Genomic DNA, 21,566 nt, shown 5'->3' on the forward strand with positions numbered 1-21,566 from the left:
TTGTGGGGCTTGCACGGCTCTGGGGGGGATATGTGTTTGAGTAAGGTGGGGTGGAGGGTTTTGTGTGCAAGTCTGGGTTTGTGGTGGTTGTTCTTTGGGTTCATGCTGTGTTTCTGGTATGGGAGAGGGAGTAAGTGGGTTGGGATCTGAGAGGGGGGGAAATACTTGGGAGGGTGGTGGGGACTATGGGTAGTTGGACTAAGTAAGAGTGATGGGGATGGGTTGAATGGGAGACCTTTCGATTCCTGTGTCGTGGATAATTTGATAGCTTATTGCTTTGTAATGGTGGCTCTCTTACACCATTTGTTGAGGTGGTTTTGCTGGGAAGCCACTTTCAAGGATTCTTGTAGAGTTCATATTTTCTGTGTCATCATGTTTTGGTGGTGGGATGGGTATCCTGCGTGTGGCCACTTTAAATGTTTATGGCATTCACTTGCCAGTGAAATGTACAAAGATTCTTAGTTATAGCAACTGTGTGAAGGTGGATATCCTGTTGATTCAGGAGATGCACCTTTCCCACTCTGAGCATGCTAAGTTGAAGAAAACTTGGTTTGGGGACTTAGCCTTTGCCTTCTACAATAAGCAGAGAGATGTAGCTATTCTTATCAATAAGTCATTGGACTGCACCAGGCATAAAGTCATACAAGACCCGGAGGGGCGCTGTGTGGTTTGGTTAGGCGCTGTTCTAGGATCCAGGATGGCTCTCTGTTCAGTCTGTGCACCAAATGTGCACTCTCATAGGTTTTTCTCTGCGCTGCTAATGTCTTTGGCCCCATTGACTGATTATCAACTTGTAGTGGGGCGGGGATTTTAATGTTATTGCAGACCCGCTCATAGACCGTAAACCTCCAAAAGTCAGGGCGTAGAGAACGGAGGGGAAGGGTGTACATTTTTTGCTGCAGGAGTTGGGACTGTTGAATATCTGGCAGGTACTTCACCCTGATGACCATGACTACACCTTTTTACTCGCATGTGCACAAGGTTTATGCCCGGCTGGATTATATCTTATTCTCCCCATCTTTTTTTACCCCTGGCTCAGACAACAGGCATAGAAGCTGGCATAGTATCATACCATAGTATGGTATGGGGTGGATTTGGGTTTGTCTAGGGGGTGGAACTCCACTGGCTGGTGAATGAACCCTGCGCTGTACCAGGACGCCAACTTTTGTAGCTTTTTGGGGAAAGAGTGGAAGCATTTTTTACAAGGCAATGATCCCTCTGAGGTGGATCCCATAATGTTTTGTGAGGCGGGAAAGGCAGTGATGAGGGGGGTGATCATTGCGTATACTAGTCTTACATGCAGGGAGAGAGTAAAGGAACTCTTTGGGCTGCTCCAGTGACTTCAGGTGGCCCAAACTGCCGCTCTGCAAGGGAGAATGCTGCTAGCACTCGGGATAACTAGAGACAAATCAATGAGATTCTGAACCAGAGGGCCCTGCAGGATGTTCAGCTCTATAAATATAACCTACATGGTGGGGAAACAAGACAGGCAAATTGCTGACCGCATTGGTCTGGAATCGGACTGCTAAATAACTCATTACGTGTATCAAATCCTGCTCCAGGGATTTGCTCACTAAGGAGGCAGAAATTCAGGAAGCTTTTGTTGATTTCTAAATTGCTATATTATTCAGGTCTTTGTGATGCAGCAGTGCGGGAGGCTTTTTTCCAGGGGCTTCAGTTGCGGGTTTTGACGTCAGAGTGGATGGCGAGCCTAAATGCCCCTATTCAAGGCATTGAAATCCAACAAGCGATTAAGAAACTAAAGTTAGTGAAGGCACCTGGGCCTGATGGTTTAGGCTCTGAATTTTACAAAATTTGGGGGATCCAGTTGATTGGCCCTTTTGAGGATTTGTGTCAGGTCTTGTATAATCCAACTCAGCCCACAGGTTCGCTGAATCATGGTACCATTGCAGTGTTGCCTAAACCTAGACGGGATTTAGGTCAGTTGGGCTCTTATTGTCCAATATCTTTACTAAATCAAGATATTAAGCTCTTTGCTAGTATTTTGGCCTCCAGGTTGGGCAAAGTGCTACCTTTTCTGGTTCATAAGGATCAGACAGGCTTTGATATGCTTCTACTAGCATTGAGGGCCCTGCATGCGGGGGAGGGGGGGGGGGGGTGGCTTCCTGGGGATGCAATTATTACTAGTCTAGATGCCAAAAAGTTGTTTGACAAAGTCTTCTGGAATCATCTTTTTTGGGTGCTTCCTCAATTCGGCATCATGAGTGAATTTTTGGCAGGAATATGGGCCCTGTACAGGAGTCCTACAGTGCAGATACTGATTAATGGGAGCTTAACCTCCGCATTTGTGTTGGAGAGGGGCACTCATCAGGGTTGCCCCTTGTCCTTTATGCTGTTTGTTCTTTTGTTAGAACTGCTGCCTAGTAAAATTTGCCAATCCTCTGAACTGGCTGGCATCCAGATTGGGCCGCACAAATATAAAATGAATCTTTTCACAGATGATATGCTGATATTTTTAGAACATGTATCTCAGGGGATCCCCATCTTGGTGGCTCTCATTCAGCAGTTTGGTACCTTTTCTGGCCTAAAGATTAACTTTGATAAATCGGTGGCAATGGCGTTATCTACCAACTGTAGCTGTCGGCAACTGCCGAATTTCCCTTTGGCCTGGTCTAAGGGTCAACTGAAGTATTTAAGGGTCTATCTCCATCTAGATGTGGGTATTATGTACAAGAAAAATGTGTGGGAGAAGTTGGAGGCCATTCAAAATATCTGTCATCGTTGGCGGGACCACCCTGTTTCCTCCTTTGGTCAAGTCGCTTTGGTTAAAATGGTTCTTCTTCCTAAGGTACTGTATCCTCTCCAGGTGATGCCTATTTGGATTACCCATAGGGATGAACTGTTCTACCGAGAGGTGGTTTCTTCTTTCTTTGAGGGGCTCGTAGAGCACGGATTGGCTATGATAAACTTATTCGGTATCTTAGTAAAAGGGGAGTAAACTTACCAGATCTCCGTCTTTATAACATAGCAGTGGCTCTTCTCTGGATTCATGAGCTCCATACTGGCCACTTTAAATTTGCACCTGAGTATGTGTGGAAGGATGATGTCTCCTCTTCCTCTGTGTTTAACATATTTCACTCTAGGAACAAATGGGTCTGGTTTTCTCCTTTCTTGCGTCTCCTGAAGTTGGCTTGGGACTGGTGGAGAACTTGGTTGGGGGGAGCGGGGGGACCTTCTCCCTTCTTAGAATTCCTGCGGAACCCAGATTTTGCTGCAAGCCGGGATAGATCTTTTTTTGAGATGTGGCTCAGGGGAGGTTGTAGGTATGTGGGTCAGGTGACTGCCTCGGGGCTGGGTCGTTGCCCTTCTTTCTCACAGTGTCAGACGGCTTGGAATATCCCGTAGAAATATTTCTTTTTGTATTTACAACCTCAACATTACTTTGCCTCTTTGAAGGGCCCCAATGGCACATATCTCTCTTTCACTACTTTGAACACTATTTTTTTGCAAATGCCTGCTAATCTGAATAAGCTTTCCATGTAGTACAGCCTAGGGAGAGAGCATAGACCTTCCCCTTTTTTTTACACAGCTGGCAGCAACGTGGAGTGCACATTTGAGTGTCAAAGTTTCTGTCACAGAGTTATCGCGTTGCTTCAGTTTAGCCTTCTGGATTATTCCTAATGTGGGTCTTCACAAGATCCTGTTTAAGCATTTGCACAATTCTTATATTACCAGAACCAAAGGCAAGGCCATGGGTCTTTGGGAATCTGATGCATGTGATAAATCTGGCTTGGGTACGGGGCTTCTTGGTACACCATTTTTTAGAATGTCCTTTGCTTCAGAGCTTCTGGCCCGGCATTATTGCCATCCTGGAAGAAGTCTTAGCTGACTTCTATGAGTGATCTTATGGGGTTCTGTTAATAGGCTCAAATGCTGCTGTAGTGGACCAGGGGCTCTCAGACTATCACTTCAAGTATTGGCTAAGAAAGTTATTCTTCAACGTTGGGTGGGATAATTTGCCCTGCTTTTTGAGCACTGGTATGCCAGTATGCTTAAGATGGTAGACTGGGAGTGCAGGAGTCCCTTCAGACAGTCCGCCCAGTTGTTGGTTTCTTTCGATCCCAGGAGAGTCTCTGCTCCAGCTCGTAGGACCTCTCTGGAATATTGTGGCTTGTGGAGGCGTTCCCTGGAGCGGCTACTTACATTGTCGCTTGTTACTGTTTTATAGCTCCTGGACATTGGAAGGGGGATGTGGATGGGAGGTGGTTGGGGTGTTTTTCTTCTCTTTCCTTTCCTTTGTAAGATAAAATACAGGTAAGACGCTTAACAGAGCTTCGATGGAACAGTTGGTTGTAATGTTTTGTGTTTTTTTGTTTCAGTGTCTTGCTTATTTTCTGCAGTACCGATTTTTGTGTTTGTACTACTTGTTAATAAAAAGATTTAAAAACAAAACACAATGCAATCAGGCTTCCTCTGCTGGCTCCGAGATACTTCCTGCAGCCATGCCCCACCTCCTGTGATGCGTCTTCCTGTTTCTGCAGTTGCAGGAAGGATCTTGGGGCCAGTGGAGGAAACCTGCTTGCATTGCAGGTGCTGCCTGCGACTCAGGCAAGCACAGTGAGCCCAGACCAAGATTAATCGCACAAAAATTAACTAGTTAATTGCATTAATTAACTCTATTAATTCACAGCCCTAGTTTCAATGTATCATGATTAGTGACACCTAAATCCTTTTTCTCACAGTAACTCCTAATGTGGAATCCAAATCATAGTTACCTGATGCTAGGGTCCACCTTGGGACTCAGCAACCAAGAAAAAGATCTAGGTGTCATTGTAGACAATATGCTGAAATCTTCTGCCCAGTGTGCAGCAGTGGCCAACAAAGCAAACAGGATGCTAGGAATTATTAGGAAATGGATGGTAAATAAGATCAAGAATATTATAATGCCTCTATCTTTCCAGGGTGTGACCTCAGTTTGAGTTTTGTGTTCAATTCTGGTTGCTGTATCTCAAAAAAGATATTGCGGAGTTAGAAAAGGTTCAAAGAAGAGTGGACAAAATGATAGAAGGGATGGAACTCCTCTCATATGTAGAAAGGCTTAAGAGGTTAGGGCTCTTCAGCTTGGAAAAAAGACAGCTGAGGGAGGATATGATTGAGATCTACAAAATCCTGAGTGGTGTAGAACAAGTAGAGTGAATACACTTTTTACTCTTTTTCAAAAAGTACAAAGACTAGGGGACACTCGAAGTTACATGGAAATACTTTAAAAACAAATACGAGGAAATATTTTTTCACTCATAACATAGTAAATGACGGCAGATAAAGACCTGAACGGTCCATCTAGTCTGCCCAACAAGATAAACTCATTTTACATGGTATGCAATACTTTATATATATATATATATATATATTTTTTTTTTTTTTTTTGTTACATTTGTACCCCGCACTTTCCCACTCATGGCAGGCTCAATGCGGCTTACATGGGGCAATGGAGGGTTAAGTGACTTGCCCAGAGTCACAAGGAGCTGCCTGTGCCTGAAGTGGGAATCAAACTCAGTTCCCGAGGACCAAAGTCCACCACCCTGACCACTAGGCCACTCCTCCACTGAGTTTGATTTGTCCCTGCCTTTCTCAGGGCACAGACTGTAGAAGTCTGGAACTTGTTGCTGGTGGATGTGGTAACAGTGGTTAGCGTATCTGAGTTTTAAATAGATTTGGACAAGCTCCTGGAAGAAAAGTCCATAGTCTACTATTGAGACAGACATGAGGGTAGCCACTGCTTGCCCTGGGATTTATAACATAGAATGTTGGCAGTATTTGGGTTTCTGCCAGGTACTTGTGACCTGGATTGGCCACTGTTGGAAACTGGATACTGGACTGGATGGATTATTGGTCTTATGTTAACCTTGCATTTTATAGCTATAATTTGAGCTTCTCTTCCCTACATGCATTACTTTGCACTTGTTCACATTAAATGTTATTTGCCATTTGAAAGCCCAGTCTCATAAGGTCCTCTTTCATGATCCTTTTGTGATTTAACAACTTTGAATAACTTTTTGTACCCTGCTTAGAATTTTTGGATAATGCGGTTTATAAATTTTGTAATAAGTAAATAAACTTTGTGTCATCTACAGATTTAATCGCCTAGCTCATTATTCCCATTTCCAGATGATTTATAATTATGTTAAAAAGCAATAATGCCAACACAGATCCCTGAGGAACCCCACGATTTATTCTTCTCCATTGAGAATATTGACAATTTAACATTACCATCTGTTTTCTATATTTTAACAGTTCTTGATCCACAGTAGAACCCTGCCTTCTATCCCATAACTTTTTAAATTACACAATATCGACAAGCTGACCTTTTATCCATATGTTTATTCACCCATTCAAAGAAATGAAGCAGATTGAGGCAAGATTTGCCTTGGCTAAATTCATGCTGGCTTTATAGCATTAATCCATGCCTGTGTACATACTCAGTAATTTTATTCTTTATCATAGTCTCTACCATTCCCTGGCACTGACATTAGGCTCACTGGTCTATAATTTCCAGGATCACTTCTGAAACCCTTTTTAAAAATTAGCATTACATTGGTCATCCTCCAATCTTCCGGTACCACCCTTGATTTTAAAGATAAATTACATATTACTGATAATAGCTCTGCAAGTTCATTTTTTAGTTCTGTCAGTATTGTAGGATGTATATTGTTCCAGGCGATTTGCTACTCTTCAGTTTGTCAAATTGTCCCATTACATCTTCCAGATTCATAGAGATTTGATTTGACTCCTCCAGCTTACCACCGTTAAAAATGTTTCTGGCTTGGGTATCTCCCCCACATCACACATCTTTCTCGGTGAAGACTATTTGCTCTCTTCATCCCTTCACTTCAAGTTGCTGTGAATGCAAATTCCCAAGACCCCACCATCCTGAGGAATAGCCTAATGGTTAGTGCAATGGCCTGAAAACTGGGTTTGATTCCCACTGCAGCTCTTTGTGACTCTAGGCAAGTCACTTAAACCCTCCACTTCCCAAGGTAGAAAATTAAGTATCTATATATATTATGTAAACCATTTTGTAACCACAGAAAGTTGGTATGTCAAATCCTAGCCCCTTCCCCTTTTCCTTTCCTTGCTTAATCTAATCTAATATGGTATTTTTAGTCCGCTTAATCTAATCTAATATGGTATTTTTAGTCCGCTTTTATCTGCAAAATCTTTGTTTTTATTTTTTGTTTTAGTGGGTGCAAGTGGAAAAATCATTATGGAACTGCAGATAGATAATAATCACATAACATTTTGATGCACAAAATTCAGTCCAGTGAACTTAAAATTAAAGATGGGCCAATCCATGATCAGAATCCTAAATCCTGCCCATTATCTAGGAACTCAACCTTTAACTAATATATATCAGGTCACAGAGGACAGTAAGAACAATTCTTGAAATTGAGAAAAATATTGGTGTCCCCTGTTCTTATGGGTGTACATCCGTGATCATGAAGTACAATATTTTTGATCCATGTCCACTTGTGTTATAAATTCGTGTTACAAGGATGTCAAGGTAATTTGCTCTTCCTTATTATGGTTGTAGGAGTTCATGCAAGCAGTGTACAAACAGCAGAATGAACCCAGTTTCATTGCTTCTACTTACCACATTGGCCTGTTTAGTTCCTTGTTTTTGTCTTTGCTTGAGAATGTGCTGCTTAACCCCAGATGAATATAATGCTTGCTGTCAGTATATGAATGGGATTATGTGACTTAAGCAGTAGCAGCAGACAGTAGAGAGCATGTGAACCAGCATGAACAAGCCAAATTGTCTTCAACTGAATGAATGAACAGAACTAGGAGAGAGTGAGAATAAGAAACAGTGGGGCTAGACAGTGAGAAACAAGCTCCATTTAAATTACCAGTGAGAGAGAAGATTGCCCAGTACAAAACAGTAAATTCCATTTTTAGTCTGACAGTAAAAAGCTGTTAACTTTCACACTCGGTTATTGTCCCTCTCTTGCCTTTTGCTTGTGAAATTTGACACTTTTTAAAAATCTATGATATGCTTGTTGATTACTGTGCTTTTTGAAGGGTTTTTTTTTACAAGTAATAAATGCCCATTAAAATTAAAGCACACCTTTGTATATATACATTTTAAAGACTGGATTCATGATTTTATTTCAGAACATCTCCATCGGGAGAAAAGACAAAGATCTGTTCCAGATCCCATGAAGAATACTTGCAAGATGCTAGTAGTGGCAGATCATCGCTTTTTCAAGTACATGGGTCGTGGGGAGGAGAGCACAACCATTAACTATTTGGTAAAGTTTGATAGTGCAGTATCTTTACACTTGTAGACTAAAATTCAGGTAGCATCTGTTGTGATTTAATTTGTGCTCTGTTGTTTATCTTCCCAAACTATCTGCTGCTATATTTTGCTGCTAGTATACCAAATATTCCACATAACTATTTAAATAGTTGTTTGTATTTCTTCTCCTAACTTAATTTTCCTGTGTATTATCCATATGAAAGGTACAAAGATTTTTAACTGTTTCCATCAGTGTCCCCTATTAATTCTGTTGCTTATTACATATAACACATTATGATCACCACTTTTGTCTCTGGTCCTACTGCCCTTATCTTTTAGTGGAGGACTATGATTGGATAGAGGAGTATATGAGGATGACAGTGCACACCAAGAAATGATGCATTAGATCAAATCTTTAGGAGAGTTATCCAATTCTTAATTGAAAAAGAAGTTTGTCTCTTATGTACAGATTGAATTAATTGACCGGGTGGATGACATCTATCGGAATACATCCTGGGATACAGCCTGGAAGGGGTATGGAGTGCAAATAGAGCAGGTAATTGCTGAGAGGTGCAGTTTAATGAACATCACACCTAACTGAAGGAGTCAATTTACTAACAGTGTGAGCTAATGGAATAAAATGGGCCCTGGGGTATATAGTATATACTAATTGTTAGTAAATGACTCACTGAATTTATTACATAGTAGATGACGGCAGAAAAAGACCTGCACGGTCCATCCAGTGTGCCCAAGAAGATAAACTCATATGTGCTACTTTTTGTGTATACCTTACCTTGATTTGTATCTGTCATTTTCAGGGCACAGACCGTATAAGTCTGCCCAGCACTATCCCTGCCTCCCAACCACCACAGAAGTAACATGTTATTCCTTGCACGTATTAATACCTTTTATTGGAATCCTGTAAGAATAATTCAGAATTGTATGATGAACATATAACATAGTAACATAGTAGATGACGGCAGAGAAAGACCTGCACGGTCCATCCAGTCTGCCCAACAAGATAAACTCAAATGTGCTACTTTTTGTGTATACCTTACCTTGATTTGTACCTGTCCTTTTCAGGGCACAGACCGTATAAGTCTGCCCAGCACTATCCCTGCCTCCCAACCACCAGCCCCGCCTCCCACCACCGGTTCTGGCACAGACCGTATAAGTCTGCCCAGCACCATCCCCACCTCCCGCCACTGGCTCTGCCACTCAATCTCGGCTATGTTTGTATCCATTTATGAACTGATGTATCTAAAAACAATTCAGAGTGATATCCTACATTAAAACATAGACCAGTTAATATTCAGCCAGTGGTGGTCAGATTGTTTTTTTAAAGCGTTGATTCTCATCAGCTAGATTATCGCTAGGTATTCAGTGTCAGGTCATGTCCAGATGTCGGCACTGAATATCAGGGGCTAATTTGACTGATGGTGGCCGCCAGGACCTCTGCGGGTCCTGGCCGATATTCAGCCAGGGCCCACATAAGACAGTTGTGCAGGTCCCAGCTGAATATTGGCCAGGACCCACATAACTATTTTTCCTTAAAAAGAGCCCCCTGGTCCCAGCCCCAGAAATATACCCCTCCTTTCCTCCACCTCCTCCCAGGGCCCCGCCATGCAGACCCCCTCACCCCTCCTTCCTGAACATCTCCCCCACCCCCGCTGCCTAGTTAGGACCCCCTGAGCCTACCTGATAGCCCTGGTGGTCCTAGTGGGATTAATGGGGGCAAGAGCAAAGCCTCCTCATTCCTGCCCCTTGTGGCTGCTGTTTGAAAATGCCTGCCGTGACCTCTCGCAGCAGTTCTTGGTACTTGTAGGGGGAGGTAGAGAGAAGGGGGGATATTTCTGGTGCTGGTAGGGGATCATGGGACTCTTTTTAAGGAAAAATAGTTATGTGGGTACTGGCCGATATTCGGTGCTGGCACCTGCATAGCTAAGCTGGTGGATTTAGGACAGCTTTTGAGCTGTCCTAAAACCTCCATTTCCCCAAATTAAATTCATACCAGCCTAACTTCATCATTCCTCTAGTCAGACATTCTTACTGTAAATCGAAAGCTAATCAAGAAATGTATTAAGTTATGTCCAATAAAAAAGGTATCATCTTATTTTCTTTTCCATGTTTTATTTTGTTTGATTTCTATTGATAACCTTAAGAGTGGACTAACACGGCTACTATACTCCTCTACTGTAAATCTACTGAAACAACCAGCTTTTGACCTGTTTCCTAAACAAGCAAATAATCTTGTTGCTTATAAAACTGCAGATACAAACATAACTAGAAACACAGATACTCATATAGCTGGATCTGTCTGGCAGACTATACATGCTTCCTGTTAGCTAATCAAAGCTAATTGAGGTTGGTGGGGGCAAGGTACTGATTAAGAGAGACTGTGAGGACCTTGCTTGTCTGATGCCTGAACATCTGTACTCTTAGTATTGGTAGCTGTTAAGCTTTTCTACAAAGCGTTGTAATCTATGTATATAGACATGGAAAGGCAGAAGAGTGTGGGGGTGAAGTAATTAGGGTATTTTATTACAATACTTTACCTGTCTTTACAAAAACACCCAAGGCAGGTTACATGAAAAATATTCATAAATTCAAATAGTACAATACAAGAAATACAATATATAAAAGTTATTAAAAATAGCAATAATTTTACAAAATAAATTAGGCACAGTGCATTACATACCAGCAGTATCAACATAAGAATAGCCATATTGGGTCAGACCAATGATCCATCTCAAGGAGGTTTTATGACAGGAGACACAATAACATCAAAAGTTGAAGCTGTCTCCCTTGCACAGCCGCAGTATTGATGAATCCTAAACAGACTATCAGCTGCATCCTTAAATCTTGTCTTCCCTCGCATGCTCACAATTTTCAGTGCATTTTTATTCATTCTCAGTTATAGAAACATTCCGGCTTGTGCAGCATACAGATGTGCACAGAAGAGCCATCAGAATGGAATTACTTTTCATCAGTTAGATTAGTAATGTAATAAGGCAGCAGTCAGAAGTAGAGGAATACCAGAGTACATAGGGAGAGGAAAAAGCAAAATTATGCCACTTTGTAGGTTTTGTTCCAGGCAGCCAAGTAGGCTCAATAAAAATTCTGAATGTAGTCTGTTGAACCTCCTTGCGGATAACAAGTGAGCATCTCATGTCTTCCTATTACAGTGAGTGGGCGGTTTATTGTGCTCTGGCACAATTCCATCATTTTGCATAATTTAGCACAGGTTAGTCTCTCCCGTGGACCTGATGCTGATGAGCACAACATTCACTGCTCCTGAGTCTCTGACAGCGGTGAAAAACGTGCACGCCAGTCACCATGATGGAAAGGATTGGGCAGTTCATACGAAGCCTCGGCCAGAAACTCACCCTTACTTTCTTGCAACAACTCAGGAGTCGTTTGTGCTGGAAGAGCATATGGAAAGCTGTGAAATAAAAAAACAAAACAAGAAAACCCCCCACATAAGCAGTCATTAAGCATTTCTTATTGTTTTTATGTAGAAATATCTTTATTGTCATCATAAGCAAAAATAAAGGCATATAGCAGAGCACTGAAATCCACAGCACAGCAAATAACAAAGCAAGTTCTGGAGCACTGACAAAAGACACTTTGAATATAACCCTCTCCCCTTTCACAGACCAGTTGAAAACTCCCCAACCTGGCCCCCAACTCCCCTTAAATCCCTCCCCCCCGTTACCCTCCTAACAGACAGAATGCAAAACCAAGGAGGTTTACTAAACTAATATAAATTTCACAGATTCGCTATTGTTTTCAATATCGTCTGCAAATGTTTGGGGTCACTCAGTTTGGCAGCATGCTCCACCCACTGGCTTCAGCCCACAGAATGGGCCAGATAGGCTCATGCCGTCTCCTGACATAAAACTTCCTTGGTCCATCTAGTCCAGTGTCCGGCTTCCAACAGTGACCAATCCAGGTCACAAGTACCTGGTAGAAACCCAATTAGTAGCAACATTCAATGCTACCAATCCTGGGGCAAGCAGTGACTTCCCCCAAGTCCATCTCAATAACAGACCATGAACTTTTTCTCCAGGAACTTGTCCAAACCTTTTTTAAACCCAGATACACTAATCGCTGTTAACGCATCTTCTGGCAATGAGTTCCAGAGCTTAACTATTCTTTGAGTGAAAATATTTCCTCCCATTTGTTTTAAAAGTATTTCCATTTAATTCCATTGAGTGTCCCCTGCTTTTTGTGCTTTATGAAAGAGTGAAAAATCAATTCACTTCTACCTGTTCTATACCACTCAAGATTTTGTAGACCTCAATCATACCCCCCCCCCCCCAGCTGTTCCTTTTCCAGGCTGCAGATCCCTAACCTCTTTAGCCTTTCCTCAGATGGGAGGAGTTCATTCCCTTTATCATTTTGGTCACTCTTCTTTGAATCTTTTCTAATTCTACTATATCTTTTTTGAGATACGGCAACCAGAATTGAACGCAGTTCTCAAGGTGAGGTTGCACCATGAAGTGATACAGAAGCTTTATAATATGCTTGGTCAACAAGATATGCCACAGCAGCACCTATGAAGCATACAAAACAGCAAGGAACACCATTTTCATTTAGAGGCTGAATATTCCTATTCAGTTTCTCCTTTATTTATGACATTTATACCCCACATTTCCCCACACAATTTCAAGTTCAGTGTGGCTAACAAGCTAAGACAAAGTCATTACAAAATATGAAAATTCACACTTATCAATAAGGAAAGAACCATAAATACATAAAGTTCAGCAATAAAGCATACTGGAGAGAATAGAAGGGGGGGTGGAGACCAGGCAACAGGATCAACAGAAATCTTTTGAAATGGAAAGATTTCAAAAACTTAGTAATTATGTTGGGATCTTATATTTTTTGGCAAGGAATTCTACTACTTAGTACCTTGGTGTGAAAAAATAGCTGAATAGATAGACTTAAACTACTTTCTTACAGGTAGGAAAAAGAAGAAACAGGTAGTCTTTCAAACCTACATGGAAGAAAATTAAAAAGGGCAAGGGGATGGGATTTGATATAACACCTTTATGTGGTTACAATCAAAGCAGTTTACATATTATGTACAGGTACTTATTTTGAACCTGGAGCAATGGAGGATTAACTGACTTGCCCAGAGTCGCAAGGAGCTGCAGTGAGAATTGAACTTGGATCTCACGCCACTGCACTAACCACTAGGCTACTCCAAAAGCAGCTGAAATCTAAATAAATCATCAAATAAATGCAAAATAGTCTGCAGCTTCTCCTGTACGGTGACTCCTAATGTGGGACCTTGCATCACGTAGCTGTAGTTTAGGTTCCTCTTTCCTACATGCATTACTTTGCATTTGCTCACATTAAATGTCATCTACCATAATAAATCTAGCCCATAATAAAGGTCCAACACAGGACAATCCTCTACTACTAGTAGAATCTAACTGAAGTCATACTGGCCAAGCCAATAGAGCTTGACACGCAAAACGCAGCAATCAATTTGAAACATAATTCTGAAGGCACATTAGATAAAGCAGGGCTTTCCCCTGCTGGGACTTGTGAATCAAAAACACAATTTTAAATTTATAATGCCTCTCCTAGGCTCCCATTTCTTCCATAAAACCTTATAATGCTTTCCCGCACTACAGGGGTAGCACAACACTTGCTCAGCACACAAAATATAAGCTACTCAAGAAATAAATATAAATGCAAGTAAAAGAAATAGCTTAAAAACAAAGCCAAGAAAAACAACCTTATACTTACTGAGATAATTAAGGTAGAAAGACATTCCCATATCAACCACCTGTCTGGAGTGTGAAAACGACTCCTCCTGGCTGCCTTATCTGCAGGAAAACCCAAATAAGAATTAAATTTCCATTATATCAAAATATAAAATATAGTAGAGATTTAATTTTTTTGTTACTCCTTTCAAATGCCAGATGCAATCCTTGAATTGTCTGTGTCCCCAAAAGCTTCAGTCTCCCTCCTGTCCCTCCTCCAGAGTGGAGGAGTAACCTAATAATGGTTAGTGCAATAGGTTGAGAACCTGGGGAACTGGGTTCAGTTTCTACTGCAGCTCCTTGTGACTCTTGGCAAGTTACTTAACCCTCCATTACCCCAGGTACAATACTTAGATTGTGAGCCCACCAGGGATGGAGAAAGTACCTGCATATAATATATATAAAACCACTTTGGTTGTACCACAGAAAGGTGGTACATCAAATCCATGACATGACCCTTTATCATCCCAGAGGATCCCCTGTCTTCACAGGCAGCTGGGCAGAAGTGAAATGATAGTTGTTCTGCCAGTGTTGCAGCTAAGTGATACTTAATGGTGCCACCATATTAGGCTGTGGAGGAGTAGCCTAATGGTTAGTCCAGTGGTCTGAGAACCCAATTCCCACTGCAACTCCTTGTGACTCTAGGTGTCACTTCACCCTCTGTTGCTCCAGGTACAAAAACATAATATGTAAACCGCTTTGATTGTAAGATGGTATATCAAATCCCATCCCCTTAAATACCAGTAAGTGGCGTCATTCTGTGGAATACCATGCTATTGGTTTGAAGGGTCTCATGTCCATTCTGTCGAGACAGCAGGAATGGTAGGTTATATTGTTCTGGAGAGGATGGAGGAATTGGTGTCTTGGGGGCAGGATAATTCTGGCACTCTATCTACTCTATGGGTTGGAATCTGTATTGGATCTGCAATGTGAGTGTGTGGAGGACATTCCTCCTTTGGGGATACTGTGATGTGGGTGGAGAGATGGAAATACCTTTCCTGTTTGGACTGCTTAGTACAGGGAACTTCAGTATGCATGTGCTGCACTTTTATGCTTTACCCTCGTTTTGCATTTGCTCTAACAGGTCTGGTTTTTAGTGGGCTTACAAAAAAAAAAAAAAAAAATATATATATATATATATATTTTTTTTTTTAATACTTTCTCCAGTTTTGAATTCATGTCTTTCCTATCATTAATGGAGTTTCTTTCCCTTTTCTAATTGTTTTTAGATTATACACCGCTCTGCTGTGCCATGGCAGCTAGAACGGTATAGGAATTTTTAATAAACCACAAACCATCCCATGTTAAATGGAATTTTAGCATATGCATTGCATTTTCAGTGATGCACCTGTTTAAACTTTGGCATGAATTTAGATATAGCAGGTCCCTAATTTTATATTTTCTTTGAAGATTTTAATTGTTAGCTATATGATGTATTTTAGGGATCAGAAAAATCTTTAATTTCATTGTTTATAATTTTTATATCTAGATTATTGTTCACAAAGACCCACAGGCTATAACCATCCCTGGAGAAATACATTATAATATGGCAAAGAATTTTCCAGATGAGAACAAGGATGCCTGGCAAGTAAAGGATCTGTTGGAGGTAAATCCTGTTGCTTTCCTCTGTGTGATGTACTTGCTTTTATTGGAAAGAATCAGGTCTGAGCCTGTTTGTTATTCTAGATAAGGCTTATTGCGTACACTGTACATCAGTATGTAGTGTATGAAATGTATATTGATATTAGCGAAACGGTTGCTGTTTCTAAGGTAAAAGTGTGATTTTTTTTTCTAGTTTGTCATGCCTGCTGAGCTTTGTGCAGTGCAAAGTATAATACAATTTAAGAAAGAACTAAAAACTTATTTTTTTCAAGTGTATGGGTCAGAGGAGCAGTGAATTTAGTATATTGGTTTTCTCCGAGGACAAATCAGTCCATAATTCTCACAATTGGGTAATGTGATCCTGCGTTGCCTGGTCCAGAGCTTTTAGTAAGCTTTAAAAGAGCCTTTGTGGAGCACGAGGCATGCTCCACTGCGCATGCGAGAGTGTCTTCCTGCCCGCCGCGAGTGTGCGGTTACTGCAGTTGTTTTTCTACCGTGGTAAAGGGTAGATGACACTTTGTCCTGCTCTTCACAGTGCTTGGTCTGAAGAGCTTTTGAATGCCTTTTGACATTTTTTTTGTGTGATTTTTTTTTCATGTATTTGGATTCCCTCTTCCATTATTGTTTTTAGTATTTTTTTTCCTGCTTCTAAGTTTCCTTTATTTTTTCCCGCATTCTCGCGTGTGGTTTTTTTCTGGGCTCTTTGCCCCTTGGCACCATAGCGTCGTTTGATTTGGCTGCAGAAGTTTTCCCTTTCATGTCCACCAAAGTTCCCAGTGGCTTTAAGCTTTGTACCTTGTACAATCGGACCATCTCTGGTAAGGACACCCATTCTTGGTGCCCTCAAGTGTTTACGGCCTAACCGTAGCCCTGCTAACTGTCCTCAGTCTTCATATGAAGAAACGGACCCAGTTAGCCAGAGAGGATTTTTGGAGCCAGGTCAGATTCCTCGACGTCGAGTATTCACCGGTATCGGGAGCATCGGTACTTATGGCTGCTAGGCTTGTACACACTGGGAGCAGTGGTGCATCGAGTGGATCTACATCTGCCTCAATGCTGACTACTGTGCAGGCCCCCAGAACCAACCAGCGTCGGACCTGACCCCAAGGCAACATGAGGATTCAATGTCATCCTTGTTGGTACAGAGGAGCCTTGATGATTGACTTTGGGCGAAGGCCAAGAAGCATCGGCATCGATTGCCCTCAACACACAGTGCCGAAAGCTCTGGGACGTTGAGGGATTCGGCACCTGAGGAGCATCTTTGCCAGGAGGACCGCTCGCCTTCCATTCAGGAGATGCGATGCGTCAGTCTCCAAGCAGCTAGGACCAAACTCCCGTCTCGACCCCAGCAGTTTTGCAGTCTTTCCCAGTGTCGACCCTCAATGAGCGTATCCGGGCCTTGCTCCTCGAGCTTCAGGATGGCTTATTGCAACAATATGCATCTGCATCGGAGTTGCTTGCGCATACCCTGCCTCCCGTTGTGGCCCCGCTTGGCCCTCAGCCTGCGTTGCGGCCTCCGATGTCGACTGTCACCCAAACCGATACCCCCCTTGAAGTTGGTGGAGGAAACTTCTTGAGGGTATGGTTCCTCTAAGTCAAGGCAGGCGTGGTCTCAGCCTTCCCACACTAGGAGTCACCGACCAGGAAAGGGATCTAGGTGTCATTGTTGAAGATACGTTGAAACCCTCTGCTCAGTGTGCGGCGGTGGCTAAGAAAGCAAATAGAATGTTAGGTATTATTAGGAAAGGAATGGAAAACAAAAATTAAAATGTTATAATGCCTTTGTATCGCTCCATGGTGCGACCATACCTCGAATATAGCGGAATTAGAAAAGTTACAGAGAAGGGCGACAAAAATGATATAGGGGATGGGACAACTTCCCTTTGAGGAAAGGTTAAAGCGACTAGGGCTCTCAGCTTGAAGAAAAGATAGCTGAGGGGAGATATGAAAGAGATCTATAAAATAATGAGTGGAGTGGAACGGGTAGACATGAATCGCTTGTTTACGCTTTCCAAAAATACTAGGATGCATGCAATGAAGCTACAAAGTAGTAAATTTAAAACGAATCAGAGAAAATATTTCTTCACTCAATGTGTAATTAAATTCTGGAATTTGTTGCCAGAGAATGTAGCAAAAGCAGTTAGCAGTGTTTTAAAAAGGTTGATAGCTTTCTAAAAGAAAAGTCCATAAGCCATTGGGGACTTGGGGACTTGGGGAAAATCACTGCTTATTTCTAGGATAAGTAGCATAAAATGTATTGTACTGTTTTGGGATCTTGCCATGTACTTGTAACCTGGATTGGCCTGTTGTAAACAGGATGCTGAGCTTAATGGACCTTTGGTCTGTTACAGTATGGCAATACTTACGTTCTTATGTTATGTTCTCTTCCTTTTTCCCATGATGGTCCTCCAACCTTACAAATGAATTCCTCCAAAAACTAAATATGGGACCAGGCTCATGCACTTGTTCACATATAATATGCATGCACTTAACCGTTGTGACCCAAAGAAGCTTGACATCTGATAAACGTATGTACAGTACTGTTTATTATTACACGTACAGTATACAGTCTCAGTTAACTGACAGGCTTGCTTGAAGTAATCAGTTATAGTCCTCTGTACACTCTTGGGTCTGTGAGTTCCATAGACTACGTATCCAGTGCCTTGGGACCGACCATTGCCCAGACACATGTAAGTTGTGTCTCAGCCTTAAAAAGCGGACACAGTCGTCGAGACAAGCTCAGCGGGGACCGTCTGTTTGGAGCTTTGCCCGGCACTTCGGCGTCGACGTGGACAGCGGTACCGAGGTCGGCGGCGTCGATGTCGGCACTGGAGATGACATCGGGAGCGCAGGTAATGGCTGTCCGGAGACCATCACACGCTGGGAGCAGTGAGCCATCGAGTGGGTCTCCACCTGTCTTGAAGACTCCTGCTGGACAAGCCCACCAGGACCGACCACTCTCGGACCCGACCCCAAGGAGGCGTGTGGATTCCATGTCCTCCTCATTGGTACAGAGGAGTACCAATGCCGTGCCTCGAGCGAAGGCTAAGAAGCATCGCCATTGGTCTCTTTCCAGACATGGTACTGGGAGCTCCGGGGCGTCGAAGGATTCGGCACCCGAGAAGCGTCGACGCAGGGAGGACAGCTCGCCCTCCATTCAAGAGGTGTCGTTCATCGGACAGCCCGGTACCGCCTCCTCACCCTCTGCAGATTCTGCCTCCGACTCCAGCACTGGTCCCACAGCCTTTGCCGGCAGATGCTCTGGACGAGCGCCTCTGAGCCATCCTTCCAGGCCTTCTGGAAGGGCTGCTGCGCCAGTCTGGGCCGGTACCAGGGGTGCTTGTGCCCTTGATGGAAGAGCCGGCTGGCTCTCCGCCCGTGGTGAGGTCTTCAACGCCGGTGCCGCTTGCGGCATGGGCTTCGGCTGCCGCCCTGGTCGACTCCCCGTTGTCGTCATTGGAGGGAAGTTCATCGCCACCAACACGGGAGTCGACCTCTTGACGTCGTCATCGAGGACGTGGTTCCTTGGAGTCGAAACAGGCGTGCCTCTGACCTGGACAATCGGACCCAGCAGCGGCTTGCAGATGTCCCTTGCCGGGGGGATAATATTTTTGGAGAGAAGGTTGAGCAGGTGGTAGAACAACTCCACCAGCGGGAAACCGCCCTCGACCAGCTCTCCCACCGGGCGCCTTCAGCATCTACCTCAACAGGTAGACGGTTTTTCCGGGGAAGGAGGACTGCTCCCTATGCTTACAATAAGCGTAGGTACAATCCACCTTCCCTACAGCCTTCTCAGGCCATGGGTCTTTGGGAATCTGATGCATGTGATAAATCTGGCTTGGGTACGGGGCTTCTTGGTACACCATTTTTTAGAATGTCCTTTGCTTCAGAGCTTCTGGCCCGGCATTATTGCCATCCTGGAAGATGTCTTAGCTGACTCCTATGAGTGATCTTATGGGGTTCTGTTAATAGGCTCAAATGCTGCTGTAGTGGACCAGGGGATATGACTATCACTTCAAGTATTGGCTAAGAAAGTTATTCTTCAACATTGGGTGGGATAACTTGCCCTGCCTTTTGAGCACTGGTATGCCAGTATGCGTAAGATGGTAGACTGGGAGTGCAGGAGTCCCTTCAGACAGTCCGCCCAGTTGTTTGTTTCTTTCGATCCCAACAGGAGGGGAGTCGCCATCGGAAAACGCACAATTTCAAATTGGCTAGCAGATCTCATTTCCTTCACTTATGCCCAAGCTGGGCTGTCTTTAGAGGGTCATGTCACAGCTCATAACGTTAGAGCCATGGCTGTGTCAGTGGCTCACTTAAAGTCAGCCTCCATTGAGGAGATTTGCAAGGCTGCAACGGGGTCATCAGTCCACACATTCACATCTCACTACTGTTTTCAGCAGGATACCCGACGCAACAGTCTGTTTGGACAGTCAGTGCTGCAGAATCTGTTTGGGGTTTAGAATCCAACTCCACCCCCCTAGACCCATTTTTGTTCTGTTCCAGGCTGCACTCTCAGTTACTTCTTTATGGTTTCAGGTCAATCTATGTTATGTCCTCGCCGTTGCAAGGCCCAGTTAGCCAATGTTCATTGTTTTGAGTGAGCCTGGTTGCTAGGGATACCCCACATGTGAGAACAAGCAGCCTGCTTGTCCTCGGATAAAGCGAAGATACTTACCTGTAGCAGGTATTCTCCGAGGACAGCAGGCTGATTGTTCTCACAAACCCGCCCACCTCCCCTTTGGAGTTGTTGTTTGCTTCTAAGCTTTTTGATTGAAGTAGCACGTTCACGCTACAGGCGGGAAGTTGTCCGCGCTTGCGCAGTGTGCGTGGCTCGCGCACTAGAAGACTCTAGCAAAACTTTGTTTATTTTGCTGGCAAAATGCCGATTCCTGGGTCCGACGTGGACGTCAGCCCACATGTGAGAACAATTAGCCTGCTGTCCTCGGAGAATACCTGCTACAGGTAAGTATCTTTGCTTTTTCTGACTACGCACTATTCTATCATTATGCACTAATATTCAATGGCACATGGGCTGTTTGAGCAGGGCATGGTTGGTATGTACATTTACATAGGTATGTTGTAAAGTACTAGGTGCAAACATTTATACCAACTCTGTGGCTAGTGGAAGTGTGAGTGCCTAAAATACAGGCACACTTTTGACCTATTATGCTAGCATTTTATAAAGCAGTGCTTCTCAACTTTTCTTCTGTTGTGGCACACTTGACAGAGAATGTTTATGTATATGACATGCTAAACACTAAAATTCACAGCTGAATAAAAATAAAATCCTAAATATTTCATTATTAAAATTGCTGCAGGGGAAATATAAAATAGTCTGTCAGAATTTATGTTTAAATGAACTGCTAAAATGATCAAATGCTTTTTCTTAAAGAAATACAGGTTGTATACTAATTGGGACTATATACAGATTTTGATATGGGATTGAATGGTAGTCAAATTCATACTAACTTACTGTCAACATCAATAAATTTTTACCCATTTTAGAGTATAGAGTTAGGATGTTTCCCTTCTGGTGTCACTTCAGTAACAGCAACACAGCATTTCTCCACTGCCAGGTACTGTACAGAGTAACACAAAACCCTGCAAATATGCTACCCAGAACCTATGAACCGTAGATGTGCAATATTTCTAGTTGGTGCCGGTGGCAGTAGCTATCTTTGGGGGTAGTGGGGAAGTAGAAATCTGAACCAGTTAATGGGGATTTCAAGTACCTGACTGTCTGGGTCTCTGCTGTCCCCAGCTTGTAGGCACAGAGTTGCTAGATAAAGCACGGGCTTGCAGTCTGTCATATTTTTTGGTGACACACCTGCCACCTCTTGGTGACACAGAGAGAATGACACGGGGACAAAGTTTGTACCCGTGGACTGTCTCCATTCCCGCCTTGTCTCCGTCCCCTCCCCACGGAC

At 43.1% G+C, this 21,566-nt stretch overlaps 1 protein-coding gene across 1 annotated transcript in view; it reads left to right on the plus strand.

Moving 5' to 3' along the window:
• Window positions 1-21,566, plus strand: part of ADAM17 (ADAM metallopeptidase domain 17) — a 160,281-nt gene that overhangs the window by 61,195 nt on the left and 77,520 nt on the right. Inside the window, exons 6-8 of the mRNA XM_030198883.1 lie at window positions 8,134-8,270; window positions 8,727-8,813; window positions 15,524-15,640. Coding sequence (XP_030054743.1) covers window positions 8,134-8,270; window positions 8,727-8,813; window positions 15,524-15,640 — 341 coding nt within the window. The remainder of the gene's footprint in view (window positions 1-8,133; window positions 8,271-8,726; window positions 8,814-15,523; window positions 15,641-21,566) is intronic.

The sequence above is a fragment of the Microcaecilia unicolor genome, chromosome 3 (genome assembly GCF_901765095.1).
Source record: "Microcaecilia unicolor chromosome 3, aMicUni1.1, whole genome shotgun sequence".
Classification (NCBI taxonomy): domain Eukaryota; kingdom Metazoa; phylum Chordata; class Amphibia; order Gymnophiona; family Siphonopidae; genus Microcaecilia; species Microcaecilia unicolor.